Source organism: Drosophila subobscura, chromosome J (genome assembly GCF_008121235.1).
Source record: "Drosophila subobscura isolate 14011-0131.10 chromosome J, UCBerk_Dsub_1.0, whole genome shotgun sequence".
In the NCBI taxonomy this organism is placed as follows: domain Eukaryota; kingdom Metazoa; phylum Arthropoda; class Insecta; order Diptera; family Drosophilidae; genus Drosophila; species Drosophila subobscura.
The window spans coordinates 5,384,358-5,400,954 of record NC_048532.1 but is presented as its reverse complement, the minus strand read 5'-3'; the positions used below and the strand labels follow the sequence as shown (position 1 = coordinate 5,400,954).

Genomic DNA, 16,597 nt, shown 5'->3' with positions numbered 1-16,597 from the left:
TGTGCAAGTCAAGAGCGAAGAGCAGCAGCAGCAGAATAAGAGGAACAGAAGAAGAGTAGAAGCAGACGCAAAATAAGCTGATGCTGTGTAGAGGTGAAAGCAATTTAAATTGCACTACAATGGCATTTCGTCATAAACGAGTAGAAATAATCAATAGAACAGACCACAGGCAGACACAATGACGCAGCCAGAATGACATAATTTCAGACAGACACTCACACACACACACACACACGTGTACTCGTAGATATCACACTCTGATAAGACAGGCCAGGGTTGACCCTGTAGGTCAAGACATGAAATTCAATTAGAAAAGTTATCAGCGAGAGAGAGAGAGAGGAGGTGGAAGCTGCAAGCAAAGCGACCTGACATGACGACAGTTCAGTTAGCCTTCACTTCCCCCCACCGCACCAATCCAATTCGCCCCTTTTACTCATCAATAACAATTCCCCCAACGTCTACCACCTACTAGCGCACCAAAAGCACGTGTACGTTCCCTTTAACGCCAGGGTGAAGAGAAGGAAACCTTCAAACAAGAAGCAGCAAAGAACAAAAGAGAACCGAACCGAACGGAACGGAACGAAACCGATATTTTCAGTTGCCTTCTTTTGTGTGCTCGCAAATGCAACAACGTGTCGTGCTCGCACTCACACCTTCAGGCCTCTCCCACACACACATGCACACAGCTTCCTCTTGTGGAAAGAGGTCCTCTGCTACCTGACAAGACTCTTTTCGTTTTACTGCTATTTTTTCTACTTTCCTTTCGTGATTTCTCTCGCTCTGTCCCTGTCGAACACAAAGTAGTTTGACGTTACTCTGCCAGCTGTGTGGAGAACTTGCGTGGGAGAGACAGCAGACCAAGAGAGAGAGAGAGAGAGCGGGAGACAAAGAGAGAGAGAGCTTTTAACGAAGGCTCGTTACCTGCTGCTGCTGCTGCTGCAAAACCATAGCGGATGGGTTGCTGGTGCAGGGTGTGGGCGCTGTCTGGGGAGGCTTCAGATGGGTGCGGGGTTGCTTGGCTTACTTGCTGTTTGTTGGATGGTTTTTATGACTACACTGGGAGGAAGGTATGAACATACAATATGGAAACGGCAGAAGCACATATTGCTAGGAAAGTTAAGTAATTATGATGAATGAATCATTCTGCTTATTATAAATGGCTACTAGTTGTTTAACAATATTTTTTAAATGAATCATACAATCTCCAACAAAGTTTAATTATTGCAGATGAACTATGTATGTATGTATTTTGTAGTTGTTTCCCCATGGAACAATGATATCCATTTACAGACATTTTCTCACAGTGCACAATTACGTCTCCATTTGAGGCACATGGCTCGCGCAGTGGCTCTGGTGCACATAACAAACGTAACAAACGTAACGAAAACAATTACACGAAAGAAATCCTCAAAAAGCACACGGGATGCGAGACTCTGTCCCATTCCCACCCACACACGTCAGTCCTAGTCCCAGTCCCAGTCCCCTGGCTACAGCTCACCGAGAATTAAAACAACAAAATCCAAACAACGCAAACTTTGAGTGCAAAGAGAGTGAAAAGCTCGCCTGCCTGTCCGTCGCCAGACAGTCTCGGCGGGGACTCTCTCTGCTCTCTCTATGTCCGTCGCGTCGCGCTCACTCCTTGTGGAAGCCTACAAAATGAAGGAAAAGCTTTCAGCCGAATCAGAGGCGAATCCGAAAGCAAAGCCTCCCAAGTAGTCAAACGGTCAAGACGCGGAGCTCCGCCAAAATCCAGGGAGCGAGCGAGCGAGCGAGAGAGAGACTACAAGTCGCGCTTTGTGGAAAAAATATTACCCTAAAGTTAATTGCAAAAGAAAAACCGAGAAAAACGCGAAAAAACGCAAGTGTGTCCCAAAATGCAAGCCCAGCGGAATCGCCAATTATGGGCAATCTGAGGCGGAAGATTAACGCAGAGAGAGAGAAAGAGAGAGGGCAGCCCTGGCTCTTTCATGTTGTTGAGTGTAATGCGTGCAACGGTATTTCAGCCTGAACCGTTTTTTTTTCGTTACGGGAACATGCCTAAAGCATGTAGATACAGCGTAGACCAGGCCAGCGGATGAGGGCCCCAATGGATTTCAATCTGAATAGCAATTGGGAGCCACCAGGCAAATAAGAATAACCTTGAAGGCTTCTTCTGGCCAAGGCTCCTTTTGCCTGTAATACTTGGGGCTCTTTGGAGGGCTCTAGCCGTACAGCATGGCGTATGGCCGTCGATGTGGTGAAAAGTGTAAAAATAATTAAACATTTGTGCGTGTTCCTGTGAGTGTGCGTAAGTGTGTGTAAGTGCCAAATCAAAATATTAAGCAAATAAATACGGGAATAAGCAACCCGAATCGACTCCCGGACTCCCGATTCCCGATGACGCATTCGAGAGAGTAGGGCAGAAGGTTAAATTACACAAAACGTCAAATTCGCCACGTACCACACGTTTCGGAGTGGTTAAGTCCGAATTCGGTTGTTACGGTATTCGGACTCTACGGAATACGGAGTACGCAACTTTGCCAGATTGTAGGCGCAGCCGAGCAGCCGAGAGCCAGGCGTAGGAGAGCGGAACACCGGAGAGCGGAGAACTAGAAAAACAGCTAAATCAGCTAACGTTACCTAGTCGCACCCCCACTCCCGCGTACTCCCCCCCAGTACCGCAAAGCACCATAACAAAGTTGTTGTCGCTGCTGGAATGTTGGTGAAAAGGCGCTTAAATATTCAGTGCAATAAAACCAACGAAAAAAATCACTAAAAGTAATCAGAAAAGAAAGAATTGAAAAGAATTCCCACAAAAACTGGTGGGAAACAAAAATATTTCCAAAATTTACTCAACCTGAAAATGTTTCTAGCTATTTGAGAGTGAGCGAGGGAGAGTGGAGTGTCATTCGAAGAGAGCAAGCTTGGAGAGCGAGCTACTCCGAGGCGAAATTCACCACGATAAAATACAACAAAAAAGAGACAACAAAAAATACTTTCACTCTCGCCACAACGCGGCGGCGGGCGGCAGGCAAAGGCAGGAAGCGCATAAACTGACAGACAGAGAACAGAAAGAAGAAGAAAGAGACTAAGAAGAAGAATCCGCAGAAACAGTGCCGGAGAGAGAGCGAGGGGAAGAGTGAGTGAAAACAAGGAACACATCCGCAGTGCAAAGGGAAAACTTTTTGCATGCCACAAGCAGCAGCGGGAGCGGCAGCGGCAGCAGCAGCGGCAGCAGCAGCGGCAGCAGCAGCGGCAGCAGCTGACTGTTGCAGGAAGCCTGACAGCGGGACGGCTGCAGCAGGACCCGGACAACACTGTTGCGGACAGGACACGCGTCCGGTCCTGTCATAATCAATTCAATAGAAGCCTCTAGCAAACAGCGGCCCAGGATACGTCGGACACACCCGAACAAGCGCAGCAAGAGGCGACTTTAATGTATCCTTAGAATTCCAGACAGGTGAGCATACGCGTACACACCAAAAAAAAAACAGAACAGGGGAAACTGCGATAAGAGCCGCTCTGAAAGCGCTTGAATGGAGTTGATTTGGGGCATTTATAATTTATGCCACATTCATTGTGCAACATATACGCGTACCCGTAGTTTCAAAGCGAGATAAAAGTGAATGCGTGAGCTCTCAAAAGATTGCTATGGAAAAGTTTGAGCGTAGTTTACTGTGTGGATTGACTTGTGCCGCTCTTTATGCGAGTGTTTTTCAATCAATTTTTTTTAGTGTTTTAAAAAGATTATTAAGTACTTTTTGCGAGTGTTTTGAAAGTGGAGTAATTATCTATTAGTACTATAAATAAAACTTAATAGAGTGGGACTCTCTCTTAAATAAAGAATCTCTAGAACCATCTTAAAAAGGAAATTTGATTGATTCATATCATAATTCCCTGTTTCGGCGAAAAGTTCACTTCTCAAAGATAATTTTAGATTTACATTTTTTGTCTGCTTACAGTTGGTCTGAGATTTAATTTTATTAATGTTTAAACAACAGAATTCCCTTTACCATTTCTTAAAGTTTTTCATCGCAAAATGGAATGGCCTTCTATTTGTGTAGCTTAAAAGAATCAGTGGAGAATCAAGGGAATCTACATGATGTATATTTTCATCAGATTTTATTACCCAAGCGTACGCCAAAAATCAATCTCTCAAAAACATTCTACACCTTCAAGGACACTTGCACCCACTCCTTGTGATATCTCAAGCGGTGTTCCAGCACTTGCCTCCTTCAAACGCACTTCAATTAGAGCGTTTTCATTCTCTTTTTTCTGCGTTTTCCGCTCGCTGCGATTTCCCTTTAATTGTGGACGCCCTCGGTGCAGTCTTAATTTGCATAAATTTTGGCCCCATCCACCCCGCACCACTTACGCCCGTAATAACCGCAACTCAGCTTCAATTAAAAGCTCAGCCATCAATTATGCAGAGCAAAAATGCTCTGCCAACGAACCGAAGAGGGAAAACGAAAAAATGTGCTGCATTTTGTTGGGCCTTCTCCGCAAGAGTCGACGGCGAATAATAACCGGAATAATAATTGCGGAAAAATGTTAGCCGTGGAATCAATCATGCAAAATATTCACAGTTACAAAATGCCCGACCGCAGTAATGCCAAAAATCAAATTTTCATTTTCATTTTCAATTAGTGAAAAGCTGCTCTAAATTCTAACATCACTCATACGCCTAGTAATGTCCTGTCAGACTCTGCGCTCCCGTTTTTCGGCAATTAATTAGGCGCCAATTTTAATTAAATGTCAGCCGTAAATGGAAATGTTCTGCCAGCACTTGGCGCTGCCTCATTCTGCTTTGTAGGGCTGTGAAATAACCCATTAAATATGTAGTTATTACGTATACTTGGCCCAGGTCCCAGGCAAAGTGTCAGCCACGAATGTGTTTTTTAGTCAATTAATTTATCACACGAATATGCTGTTGGCACTGTATCGTTAATAATAGGTTGGGTACAACACACATTGTAATGTTTATGTAGGTCAAGCCTGGCGGGTAACATCTGGCTGGCCTTTTCCTTGAGGCTGTGAAGGAATGGTAATCAGAATAGTGAGAAAAAAGGCACTAAAACGAGTTCCTGCTCAACTGACATAAACTCTGATATCTACAGGAATCTGCAATTAAAATGCCATTGGTAACCGGAGCCACATTCAATTGGAAAATTTGTAGTCTCCTGTTCCATTCACCTGTCTAACCTTCACCTGTACGAGTTGTTGCGAAAGAGGCTCTAGGCTCTCCTTTTCAAATATCGATTTGATGTGCCCCGAGCCCCATTGCCATTCCCACAACTTTAATTACGAGCAACATAAACTAAGCCCCCAGCCACAGCCACAGCCACAGCGCCAGCCCATGACCAAACCCAACCCGAAAAAGAAAGGAAAGTGGAAGAAGGAAATTCCGATAATTGTTTTATGCTATATCAAGGTGTGGGCGACGCCCCAGTCCCCAATCCTCAGTCCGAGTTACAGTCCTAGCACCATTCTGTCCTGACACCATCCACAATTCTTTCTTTTTTGGCTGGCAATCATTAAGTGGCCGAAGCCGAGCCTTTTCTCTATAACAATCAATCTTTGAGCAGGGGATTGGGAGCACGCACAGGTGTCCAGTCATAAGGGTGGGGAACGGGGGCCTGGCCTGTCATATAAAGTAATCCTTTTTTTTGTTCATCTATATATTTACTGAGCTCAAACTTGAACACTTCAAGAGCTCATTAAGTGAAGAACCTTGAAGTGGTAGGACAGGGCAGTGGCAGGTGCATGGACACGGGAGGGCACAGGAGAATGAGCAGCGGTAGGACTGTCTTGGGAATGTTGCAAGTTTCCTCTCCTAATTCACTTAAGACTTTCAGTTTGAGTTGGGCAGGACTCACACAGATATACACGCACACTCACACACCCGCAGATGGAAAATCCTTCAGGCAAAAGGTGGCAATTGAATGTCGGACTTTGCTTCTCTCGCTCTCTCTGTCTCTGTCTGTGTGAGTGTGTGTAACTGTGTCCTTTAAGTATCTTGTATTAAGAAAGTTTCCTGCTTCCTACAGCCATTGAAACGATTGCGGACCAGAGAGGGGTGTGCGGGCGGTGGGAGGCTCCTGATAAAGGACCATTCAGTAGTTTTCCATAGGCAAATAGAAAAATATTAATAAAACTGAAATTACGATTTGTCCTCGCCACTTTTCCTCCACTTCACTCCCTTTTTTTCAATTTCAGCCCGCAGCTAAAAAGGATATACTCTTGCAGGATAATAGATGTATGTGCGTCTGTCTGTGTTAGCGAGCGAGTGCCTCGTTTAACCTTTTTTTTTTTTTTTTTTGCCTCAGTTCTGTGTTCCTTCTGGGGCCCATCCTCAGTTAAATTGCTTTAAATGGCGGTGTCTCGGCTTTGGGCTGTGTTTCTGTTTGAGGCCTCAGCAAGTCTTTTGGTGACACTAATTGCTGGCTTATTATCCTCGCTTAGGGGTTGGGACTGCAATTGTGATTGGGCTATCCACGCAATCCAACGATTATGATGAGTCTGATCAATTTCAATGCTCTTACCCTGCTCTGAAGATGAGGGAAATTCTCGAAAACTATAAATATTGACGAGCTATCTGCTTATAACGAAAATCACACAGACTTGCTTGATATTCTTCCATTTCGTTCTCGATATCTTTTGTCGCAATACTTTATTGTTTGACCATAAAATTTGTCATTTTGATTCATTCATGTGAAAGAGAAAAATATATTTTTCTGTTTAATTTTCATTGTTGAAAACTTTTTGAGTATTCTAAGCCCTCAACTTTTCTTTTGTAGCCTCAATACAAAAGAGGGGATATTGTGGCAACATGAATAGATTTAATCCTTAAGACTTATTGTTTTTTTAATCATAATTGAGTCAGCACTCATCGGATTTAAGTCTGAAAAGCCTTAGTCTTTGTATTTAGCACAGTTTCCACTCACAGCCAGAAGGAAAATTATTTTCTGTGCTTTCCAAACTAGGACAATTTTCACTCTGGTGAATTATATCCAAGTCATGTAATGCTTCATTGCAAATTCTAGACTTGAAAATGGAATTTTAGATCATATGTACATATATACCCCACAATTTTTGGAGTGTATTTTAGGCCATGGACCTTTGCCTCATACCAGTCTTTTCCCTTACCATGAAGGCGCAGTAGAAGGGTATATCGTGCCCCATCATGCATGCCCATCTTCTTGTCTGAATCATTTGTTTGGGCTCGTTTATGTAGTTATTATTGATTTTGCCAGCCCCCTTTTTGGTTCAGTTCGTTTATTTTTGGCTTTTATTTTCATGACAATGAGTGGTTTATTAACTTTCAGTTAGCTGACACAATAATTAAGGGTCTTACGAGCTGGATGGAAACTTCCATTTGGCAGACAGTCATAAATGTGTGCTGCTTCATTTTTTTCCTTGAATTTATGGCAAACAAAAAGCACTTTAATGAAGGGAAAGGGAAATAAATGAAAAGCACAGGAAAAATGTTGGTATCTTTTCAATTACTGCATTCCAGGACTCTAAATGGAAACGAATGTGTTACATTTGAACTATTTTCAAGATATTCATCATTCATTTCCATCAACACATTGCCAGGTTCTCGATTTGCAGTCATAAATTTCCATTTTCAAATGCACAAATTCTCAGTACTGGCTAAATTCGTAAAACATTTGCAAATGGCATAAAGAAAACAACGAGAAATTCCTGCCAGGGCTCAAAATATTTCTCTAGGACTCTACTCTCACCGCTCGCACTTGCCTCCCCCCCCTGCTCTTGGTACATGTGTATGTTGCGTGAGTTCTTCATTCAACTTGAGACTTTGTCGACTCGAGTGGTTCTTGCTAACCTGAACTCGCGTCTGCTCCCACAGATATGCCCGGTGTACTCGCACACGGTACTCGTGTAATCCAAGGGTATATTGCATTCGAATGGGTATATGTAACAGGCGGAATAAAAATTGGATGTGTCCCACCTAAGGTCTCTGAGACTGAGTCCGTTTACACACATGTTGATCTGATAATTATTATCCATCTTAAGTTACGCTTCTGCATTAACCCCACTGTGTTCTGGGTATTCTTTAGTCGTAACATTTGACTTTGCTTTTTTTTTGTGTTGTTTTTTTCCTTAGACGAAACTTTTCGTGACTGGACAAAATGCTGCTCGGCGTTTTGTAGGAAATGCCTGACTGTCCCGGCTGTCCGTCCTGTCTCTCGTTGGCACACACACACACACACACACACTTTGTCCTCTCGCCCTTCTCCTTTTCCTCTTCCCTTTCCCGTTCCTCTCCTTACATCTCCACTTCCTCAGTTAGTTTCATTTGCCTTTAACATTTCCACACATTTCCTCCAATTTTTTTTTGTTGCTGCTGCCGCCGCTTCTGGTTCTGGTTGCGTGTCTGTGCATAGACGACGACCTACTCAAAGCAATGGCCAAGGAGGGTGGGAAGAGCAGGACATGACACAGGATCGGAGGGGCAGAGAGAGCTGGGCTGAGCTGAGCTCCCAGCGAGACGACGCTTTGCATATTTATTTTATTTGATTTCTGTTCGCTTTTTTTTCGGTTTGGCAGGAGCCTGATACTACTCGTATTCCTCTGCTTATATAACGAGCGCGACGTGTGATTAAAAATTCGTAATTTGCTCGTATATTCCGTATGCTTCTCCCCCTGCTTTCCCTGCCTATCCCTACCTAACCTGCTAACCTCCTAACCGCCTCCTTCCTACCGTTCTTTGTGTGTCATGTTTTTTGTAGCATACCTCGAGGCGTTCCACTTCCCGTCTTCGCTTTTTGTGTGTCTTTTTTGTTTTTGTATTTTTTGTGTGTTTTTGAGCGTGTTGTGTGCCATTTTTGCTGGTGCCGTTCCTCGTGCTTCATTAATATTTAATTAAAAAATCAATAGTTGACGTGTAAGTCAACTTGGTTTGTTCTTCTTTCTGTGTTCAGTTCAGCTTTCCTTATTCTTTCGGGCCAAGGGGGGCTCTCTCTGTGGGCTTCTTTTGGCGACGTTCTTTAGGCCTGTCACGGCTCTGCCTCTGCTGCCTCAGCCTTTGCCTCTGTGTGTCTAACTTATGCATGTGCATTTGTGCATATCTTATTATAACAGATTTTCGTGCCTGCTTCTTTCTTTTCGTGTGGCCTACGTGACGCTTCAGTTGAAAGAAGAATATCTTTGAGAAACCAACCACACCCTCAAAAAACGGAACAAGAGCAAGAGCAAGAAAATTGAAAAGGTGCAAAAACATAGGAAGTGGAAAAAAAGAAGCGAGACCTCATGTTTAGACCTTATGTACCTACAAAGTACATAGGAAGTGAGCGATGGTTTAGGTAAACATAATTCTATATAATGAACAGGGGAGTATAACTTTACACATTTTTTTTTCAGACTAGAAAGTATAAAGTTTGAGTGAAAAGAGATTTCAGTTGATGGAACTAAAGAGAAAACAGTTTAAAGAGAGACAAATTTATTTTATTAAAGTGAAATATTCCTTGTTTTTATTGTGTTAAAGCTGTTGTCTGTTCCATCGAGTTTTGATCCGTATTATTCGGATTAGTACCACAGATACATGATAGCACATCCTTGAGCACTCTTTGGCTCTCAAGTAGCCTAAAGACCGCATGTAATTGAGCCTCAAACATGCTCAAAGCTGATTAGTACCCACATTATAGTATATGTGTATGCACGAGTGTTAGCTTGGAGTGTTTGAATGAATAGGTGTTATATATGCATAAGTGAAGCCATGTATGTATGTATTGTTGCTGGTGTGTCCTTTAGAGATTTGGGTCCTTCGAATGATGGTTGCCCTTGGCTTATCTCTCCACAATGGGAGTGAAGCCACGGCGAGCAAATCAATAGCGCCTCCAGGGAGTGATGGCTTTTGCTTTGGAATTATGCAACTGCTCTGCCGCACATGTCAGACAAATCCTTTGAATATAACACATACTTGAGGCTGAAATGGCAACAAATTGTTCCCAACAAAAGTCACATTTTTGATCGCATTATTAAGCTTCCCATAAGTATTTCCATTCAGAAGACCTTCAGCATCAGCACGTTGCATTTTTTGTTCTTTGAGCAGTTTAAGAATAGCGGAATATGAAAAAGAGAACAAAACATGCTTGCAGAAAGAAAAAAAAAGTCACGTAACTGCAGACTTTGCTTATCGGAATGGAATGGTTTGAGATCTTGTTCAAGATTTATTGACAGAAGCAAGCAGCGGAAATGGGAAACGGGAAATGGGCGAGGCACATGTAGTTACTCTTCTAGCCACCATCCATCTCCCTCTCTGTCTCTGTCTCTCTTCCTTATTTTTATTCACGCGCAATTAACCCAGTTACAAGTTCGACATGCCGCACAGAGGCAGGGAGGCTTGCCTCCATTCCCCTGATCCATCCCACATACTCGTGTATATCCTGCATTTATCATAATTACTTCCCCAGAAATTTACCGAAAAAAAGGAGAGAGAACAAAAAAACACGTCAAAGGTAGAGGGAAAAATGAAAACCTTGATGGTGATGAGGATGATGAACGTTGATGAATGCTCGGGGCTTGGCGAAATTTTGCAGCTCACGGTTAATGATTTAATATGCCTCGGGCACTATTAGGCGCACTCGAAAAGCTGAACATTAAATGCCAGTCGCGTATTAAACATCCATTATTAATGCCAAGCGAAAAGGGTCCAGGGCAGGGCAGGGCATGCCACGAGTCAGACACGAGACGTGTAGCATGCTTTCCTGCCTCTGCCTCCTGCCACTCGAAACTCAAACATCGAAATGCGCTTTCCAATTATTTGAAAAATGCAAACTACTACGACAATTGCATTGTGGCATTGGACCAAAGGGAAGATGCTCGTACAACTGACACAAACACAGAGAAGCAGACATGTAGAACATGCAACATGCAAAATGCAAAATGCCTAGGCTCGAGTGCCATAAAAACTGGAGTGAACAATATACAAAACTTATTTTCAAATCAAACAACAGCCACAAAAACCCACGGACCGACCCCGACCAGTGGAGAGTGTTGAGCAAGGAGCGGGGAGCAGGGAGCAGTGTGAGTGCAAGTGTGAGTGTGAGGGGGCAAAGACAACAGCGAAACAGTTAGAACCAAGTGCCATCTGCTGGAAGTAGGCTGAAATAAAAAATGGAGAGCAGAGACCTGGCGGCAGTGGGACCAGGCAACATGGAAATTTGTTATTCTTTGGTGCTGAAAGAAAGTTGGGAAGAAGCAGCTAAAAAAGCAGGAAATTTGATGCAAAGTAGATACCAATAAAATGTTCTAAGGGTTTTAATAAACAAATTAGTCTGGAAGCAAATATTTTCAAGCATCTTTAAGACTAATATTGGACAACTATAAAATAGCTGCTATTAGTATTTAATTAATTTTCTATTGATGAAAAGAAAGAGCGTCAGAATAAATGGTTCCCAGCGCTACTTGCAAGCACAGAATTTGTTGTGAACTTTATTCCCATGAAAGTTCTTTCCTTTTAAGAACTTTTCAAATATAAAGTAGCCCTTTAGCTTCTGTAATGTATCCCAATTGCAATCATAATTTGCAAACATCAAATATAAATGAATGAATATAAAATATTTACTAATTTACGATTAATATTTACGATAAAAGTACTTCTATTTATATCGCTTTTGGCACACTGTGCATCCTATGGACTGCCTGGCTGGCTGACTGGCTGGCTGGCACAGAGAACAAACCAGAGTCAGAGTAACAAATTCCAAAAAATGTCACATTGCGCACATGAAAAATGTCCTTGTGACAAGCGCCAACGCCAAGCGAACGTTGTGGTTGTATTTCTGTGTATACACATCCATACATGAATACACGTGTATGTGTCTGCGTCTGTGAATGGGTGTCTGTGCCTGTGTGTGTGTGTGCTGGCTTTGCCTCAGCAAGGTCATGAGTAAATACGTTTGGAGCATGCTGTTTTTGCCGTTTATTTTATAACAAAGCCAAGGCAGAGCAACAAAAGCAACAAGATAAAATAAATAAAATACAACAAAAAAATGATAGATAAAAGAGAGAGAGAGCGGTAGAATGGGGGGAGTGGGAGAGTGGGGCTTGGGGTTTGGTTTGGGGTTGAGGAAAATAGCCACAGAGAAATTTATTGTCATATGTATATAATATAGGAAAAAGCTGTCTCTGATGTTTCTTATTGATATTTATACAAAATACATTTCCCCCGCCCACATTCGCTTTTGTTTCTTTGTGGGTGTGTGCTGGTTTCTGCCTCATTTGTAATGGCGTCTGCTTGCCAATTTATTGTGGGTTAGAGAGTGCGAGTGCGAGTGGCAGAGAAGGCGAATGAGAGAATGAGAGCAAAAAGAAATGCAAATGTGTATCGGTAAATCAAAAAGGACATTATTGGCTGCTTGTTAGACGTAAGCACAATTGCCCGCCATTACGTAGGTGCTTCTGCACTCGTGCTGTCTGTGTCTGTGTATTGGAATGTCTGCTGTGTATGTACATATGTATGTGTTGGCCGTGTCCTGTTTGTGTTTGTGCTTGCCAATGGGCAACCGCTAAGTGCGCTTAAGCGTCAAAGCAAATTGCCCGAGCGCTTTGTTTCTTGCGCTTGTCGGTTAGCTGAAAGTGCACTTTCTCTGCAGCACGCACACGAATACTCCCACACACAAACACACACACACACACACACACACACACACACACACACACACACACACTTACATACATCCATTCACACCCATTCATGAGAGTATTTGAGTACTCGAAACTTATTTGCTATTCACACTCGATTAATTGAGTGGGTTTTCGTTTATGGCCACGGCCATTGCAACTTTTTATTGGCCATCAATTGATGGCCTGGACTGCAACTGGAACTTTTTTGCTGATGGATTTTGCCTTTTAAATGCGGCATATAAAAATGTGAAAAGTTGTTAGTTTAAATATTTAGGTGATTTACGTAGTTGATAAGCGCATGGATTGTCAGTTTTTCTTTTGAATTATTATGGGAATTTATAGCGAGAAATATTTATTGGGTGGATAAGAAAGTTCTCAATCAATTTTTAAAGTTTTATTAACCAATTAATGGCAGCAATTACCAGTGATAACCGATGGAAACTACAATTCTGTATAACTTGTAAATATGATTTTGTTTCAAGAAATCTTCAAGGGAAATTAAAACCGTTCCAGCTAATAGATTTACAATGAAAATCTGCGCAAATCAAAGGAGAGCTCTCTTCATGGCTCTTCAGTAATCCCGCATTTCTATTACTTATTTATCACTGTTCTGTGATAACTGCAAATGCAGTTCGTATACGAGCAGTCGTATTTCACTTAGCATATCGAATACAAATTTTCAGTTTTATCCACTAAATCCTAACGTTGCCTGGCCAGTGCCAGTGGCATCGTGTGTGCCCGTTGCCAGGCCATGGCTAACCGAGTGCCAAAGTGTGAGCACGGCAATTTTAAACTATTTATGAGCGAGGGGGCCGCCCCATTGCCATTGCCTACCCCTGAGGCCAGATGCAGTGGCGGAGCCACTGGGGGTGTGGGGGGCTGGTGCCTCTGCTTTTGTGGCAACCTGTTTTTGTTTTGCCAACCAAAGTTGGCCCATAAATAATGAAGCATGGGGCATAAGTTCCCATTGATTTCGCAGAGTGTGTGAATGCGAGTGTTTGTCTGTCAGGAAAAAGGACTGGAAATGGGAATGGGAATGGGAGCGGGACTGGTGGGAGTGGAAGTGTGGATGTGGATATGTGGCACAGGCGGCACATATGACTCTGGAGATTAAGCTTTTGTTTGCTCTGAATGGAAACGGCTCAGTCTGAGCTGCGGCTTAGCGGGCTGCGTAGGCAAACAAAAGTTATGCGAGGCAAGGGCTTTGGATTTGGTTGGGTTTGGGGTTTGGGGTTTGGGATTGTCGGTTAAAGGAGCGCCAGCCGAGTGGAGTGGAGTGTTTAACCCAATTCTGGTTGAGTACCCAGCAAAAGGCATTCAAGAATGTACAGAAGACTGGGGAGAAAATTCCCTGGGTATCCCACATTCGATTACTTTATAACAAAATGCTTATCCCCCTTCTTCCTTTGACAGGCTCCAGCAGTGTAATGCGCCTTGGGGGAAGTGGCATACCATACGACGGCGACCCCCTGACAATGAGCGCAGCTGGCAACGATTATGCCGAACTATGCGATCTTGGACCCTCACGTTGGAGTGCACGAGCCTATGGATATCATGGCGGAGCAGGAGCGGGACTTGGCCTTGGCGGCCCCAGTGGCGGGGGCGGCATCGGCGGACTGGCCGGCCTCATTTCGGGCGCCACCCAATCATCATCCAGCGTGCCGACTGGCGGCTCGCAAGGACTCAGTGCCCACCATATGCGGAGCAGTGCGGGTGCTCCTAGCAGCTACGAGGCCGAGGACATCGGCCTGGCCTTCGGCATGATCAGTCCACCTCCCGGCAGTGGCGGCCCCTACGGGGGCTCAGCGTCCGGGATGGGCGGCGGCGGCGGTTCGCGTGTGGGGAATAGCACGAGCTCGCTGCGCGCCGGCGGTGGTGCGGGAGGAGCCGCCGGGGGCGGAGGCCGCTCTGGGCTCTACTACTCACCGCCTGGCACCTCGTACACAATCATTGAGCGTCCCCACTCGCCCCACTACTACTTTAACTCGGCGGGGGTGCCCACCAAGGGGGGCTCGCTGCCGGGACGCGGCTCTGCGTACCTCAGCTCCTCACCCGCCAGCCATATGGCCGCCGGCACGGCGGGCACCCTGCCCACCTCCACAGCGGCCAGCGGGCGCTCGTCCATGGGCAATGGCAACAAGAAGCGCCCCATATCGCCGGAGCAGGTGCTGCGCATGTTCGGCGCCACGCAGTCGTCTTCAGTTCCTACGAGTAGCTATCACTACAGCAATGGTGGCTCACGCGATCGCACCGGAAGACGCAGTCCGGCCAGCAGTCCGCCCTCGACGACGCATCAGGTGGGTGCCACACCTCCATTTATGGATGATGATTATGTTAATATATATTTCCCCCTCCTATTGCAGATCTATCGGGATCGTGAGCGGGAAAGAGATCGCAGTGTTCCCAACATTCACGAGCTAACGACGCGAACCGTTTCCATGTCCCGCGATCAGCAGATCGATCATGGCTTCGGCATTTGTGTCAAAGGAGGCAAAGACTCAGGTAGGACTTCATTCCTTTGCATTTTACTGCCAAAGTTGGATGCCATTTCTGTGCACTTTGTTGCCGCTTCAAAGACAGATTGAGCTCCACGCCTCTTGCTGTTTGATTTGATGTCACGCCCAGTCGGTTTAGGTTTCCCATCAACCCATCCGCTACCCCCATCCCCTCTCTTTCACTGTCTCTCTCTGTGTCTCTGTCTTTAGCTTGAGTAACCACTTTCGTACAATTTAGTTTTCAATTTCATTTTATATTGTTGGTTCTCTCTCTCTCGTGGCTCTCCGTTTCGGCTATCCATTCGTGTGTGTGTGTTTATTTGTGTTTGTGTGTGACAAACCGCCAGAAGCTTTGACATTTCCAAGTGCATTTTTGCACCTGACTACCTTTTTGGCTAACCAGCTCTTCCTGCCTCCACAGCCACAGCCACAGCCACATCCGCAGTGTACCCCTTTGTAGCCCTTCGGCGGGTCTGGCTCTTTCATTCCCATTTCCTGCTGTTGCTTGGTTGAATTTATTTTTAGCTTGCAATATGCGGACGGGGCTTTAAAATCGATAAAAATCTATTTACGAGTAAGTTGCCCCCCATGCAGGCAGGCACTCTTCTCTTCTCTCCATTCCTTCTATCATTGTCTCTGTTGCTCCTCCAGCAACTGTCCAGCACACACACTGGCACATGTGCTTTATAAATTAAACATAAAATGGCTGCCGCACTCCATCCTCAAACCACTTCCAGGCAGAGCGTGGCAGAGCTTAATGAAAAAATAAAAAACGAAAATGGTCCAAGGAAAAGGCCGGCTGGGTATGGTGACAGGGGAGGGATCTGAATGTCTCTGAGCTAATTGATTCCCTTTTTAACCATTTTCCACTCTCCGACCAGGCTTGGGCGTCTACATCTCACGCATCGAGGAGAATTCGGTGGCCGAGCGCGCCGGACTGCGACCCGGTGATACAATCCTAGAGGTGAACGGCACCCCATTCACCTCAATCAATCACGAGGAGGCGCTTAAGGTGAGCATCCCTCGAATAACTTACACACCAAATACATTTATTTATATCTCCTTTTCTACATATTTATAAAATATATATTTTGTAGTAGCTCATGTTCTCTCTCTCTCTATACTTAGACAAAAATCGATTAGAGCATGCAGAAACAAAATGTAGCAACAAATAGAAGGGTAAAAATCTGTTGACCAAAACTCAAAGTGGAAACTTGCTGGGAAACATGGACACTCTTGTCACTCGTTTCTTTCTCTGTGCTTATCCCACGACACTGACAGCAATGTCAAACTCATCTCCTATCAAAAATATCAAATTTTATTGTACACTTTATTGATTTTAATGCGATTTTCTTGAATAGAGCGAGTCGGGGGCCGGGCAGCTTCAGTTTGTCAAACGTTGTCCCCCTTAATAGTTGGCCCTAATAGCCTCCTATCCATCAAGCTTTTATACGTACAGATATGTATGTGTATAG

The 16,597-nt window shown here is 44.4% G+C and overlaps 1 protein-coding gene across 1 annotated transcript in view; it reads left to right on the top strand.

Annotated features, from left to right (window-relative positions):
• The first annotated feature begins 2,756 nt into the window (after window positions 1-2,756).
• The window catches only part of LOC117894979, a 32,329-nt gene continuing 18,488 nt past the window's right edge, over window positions 2,757-16,597 (top strand). Inside the window, 4 exon segments of the mRNA XM_034802319.1 lie at window positions 2,757-3,439; window positions 14,041-14,924; window positions 14,991-15,129; window positions 16,004-16,134. Coding sequence (XP_034658210.1) covers window positions 14,055-14,924; window positions 14,991-15,129; window positions 16,004-16,134 — 1,140 coding nt within the window. The 5' untranslated portion in view covers window positions 2,757-3,439; window positions 14,041-14,054.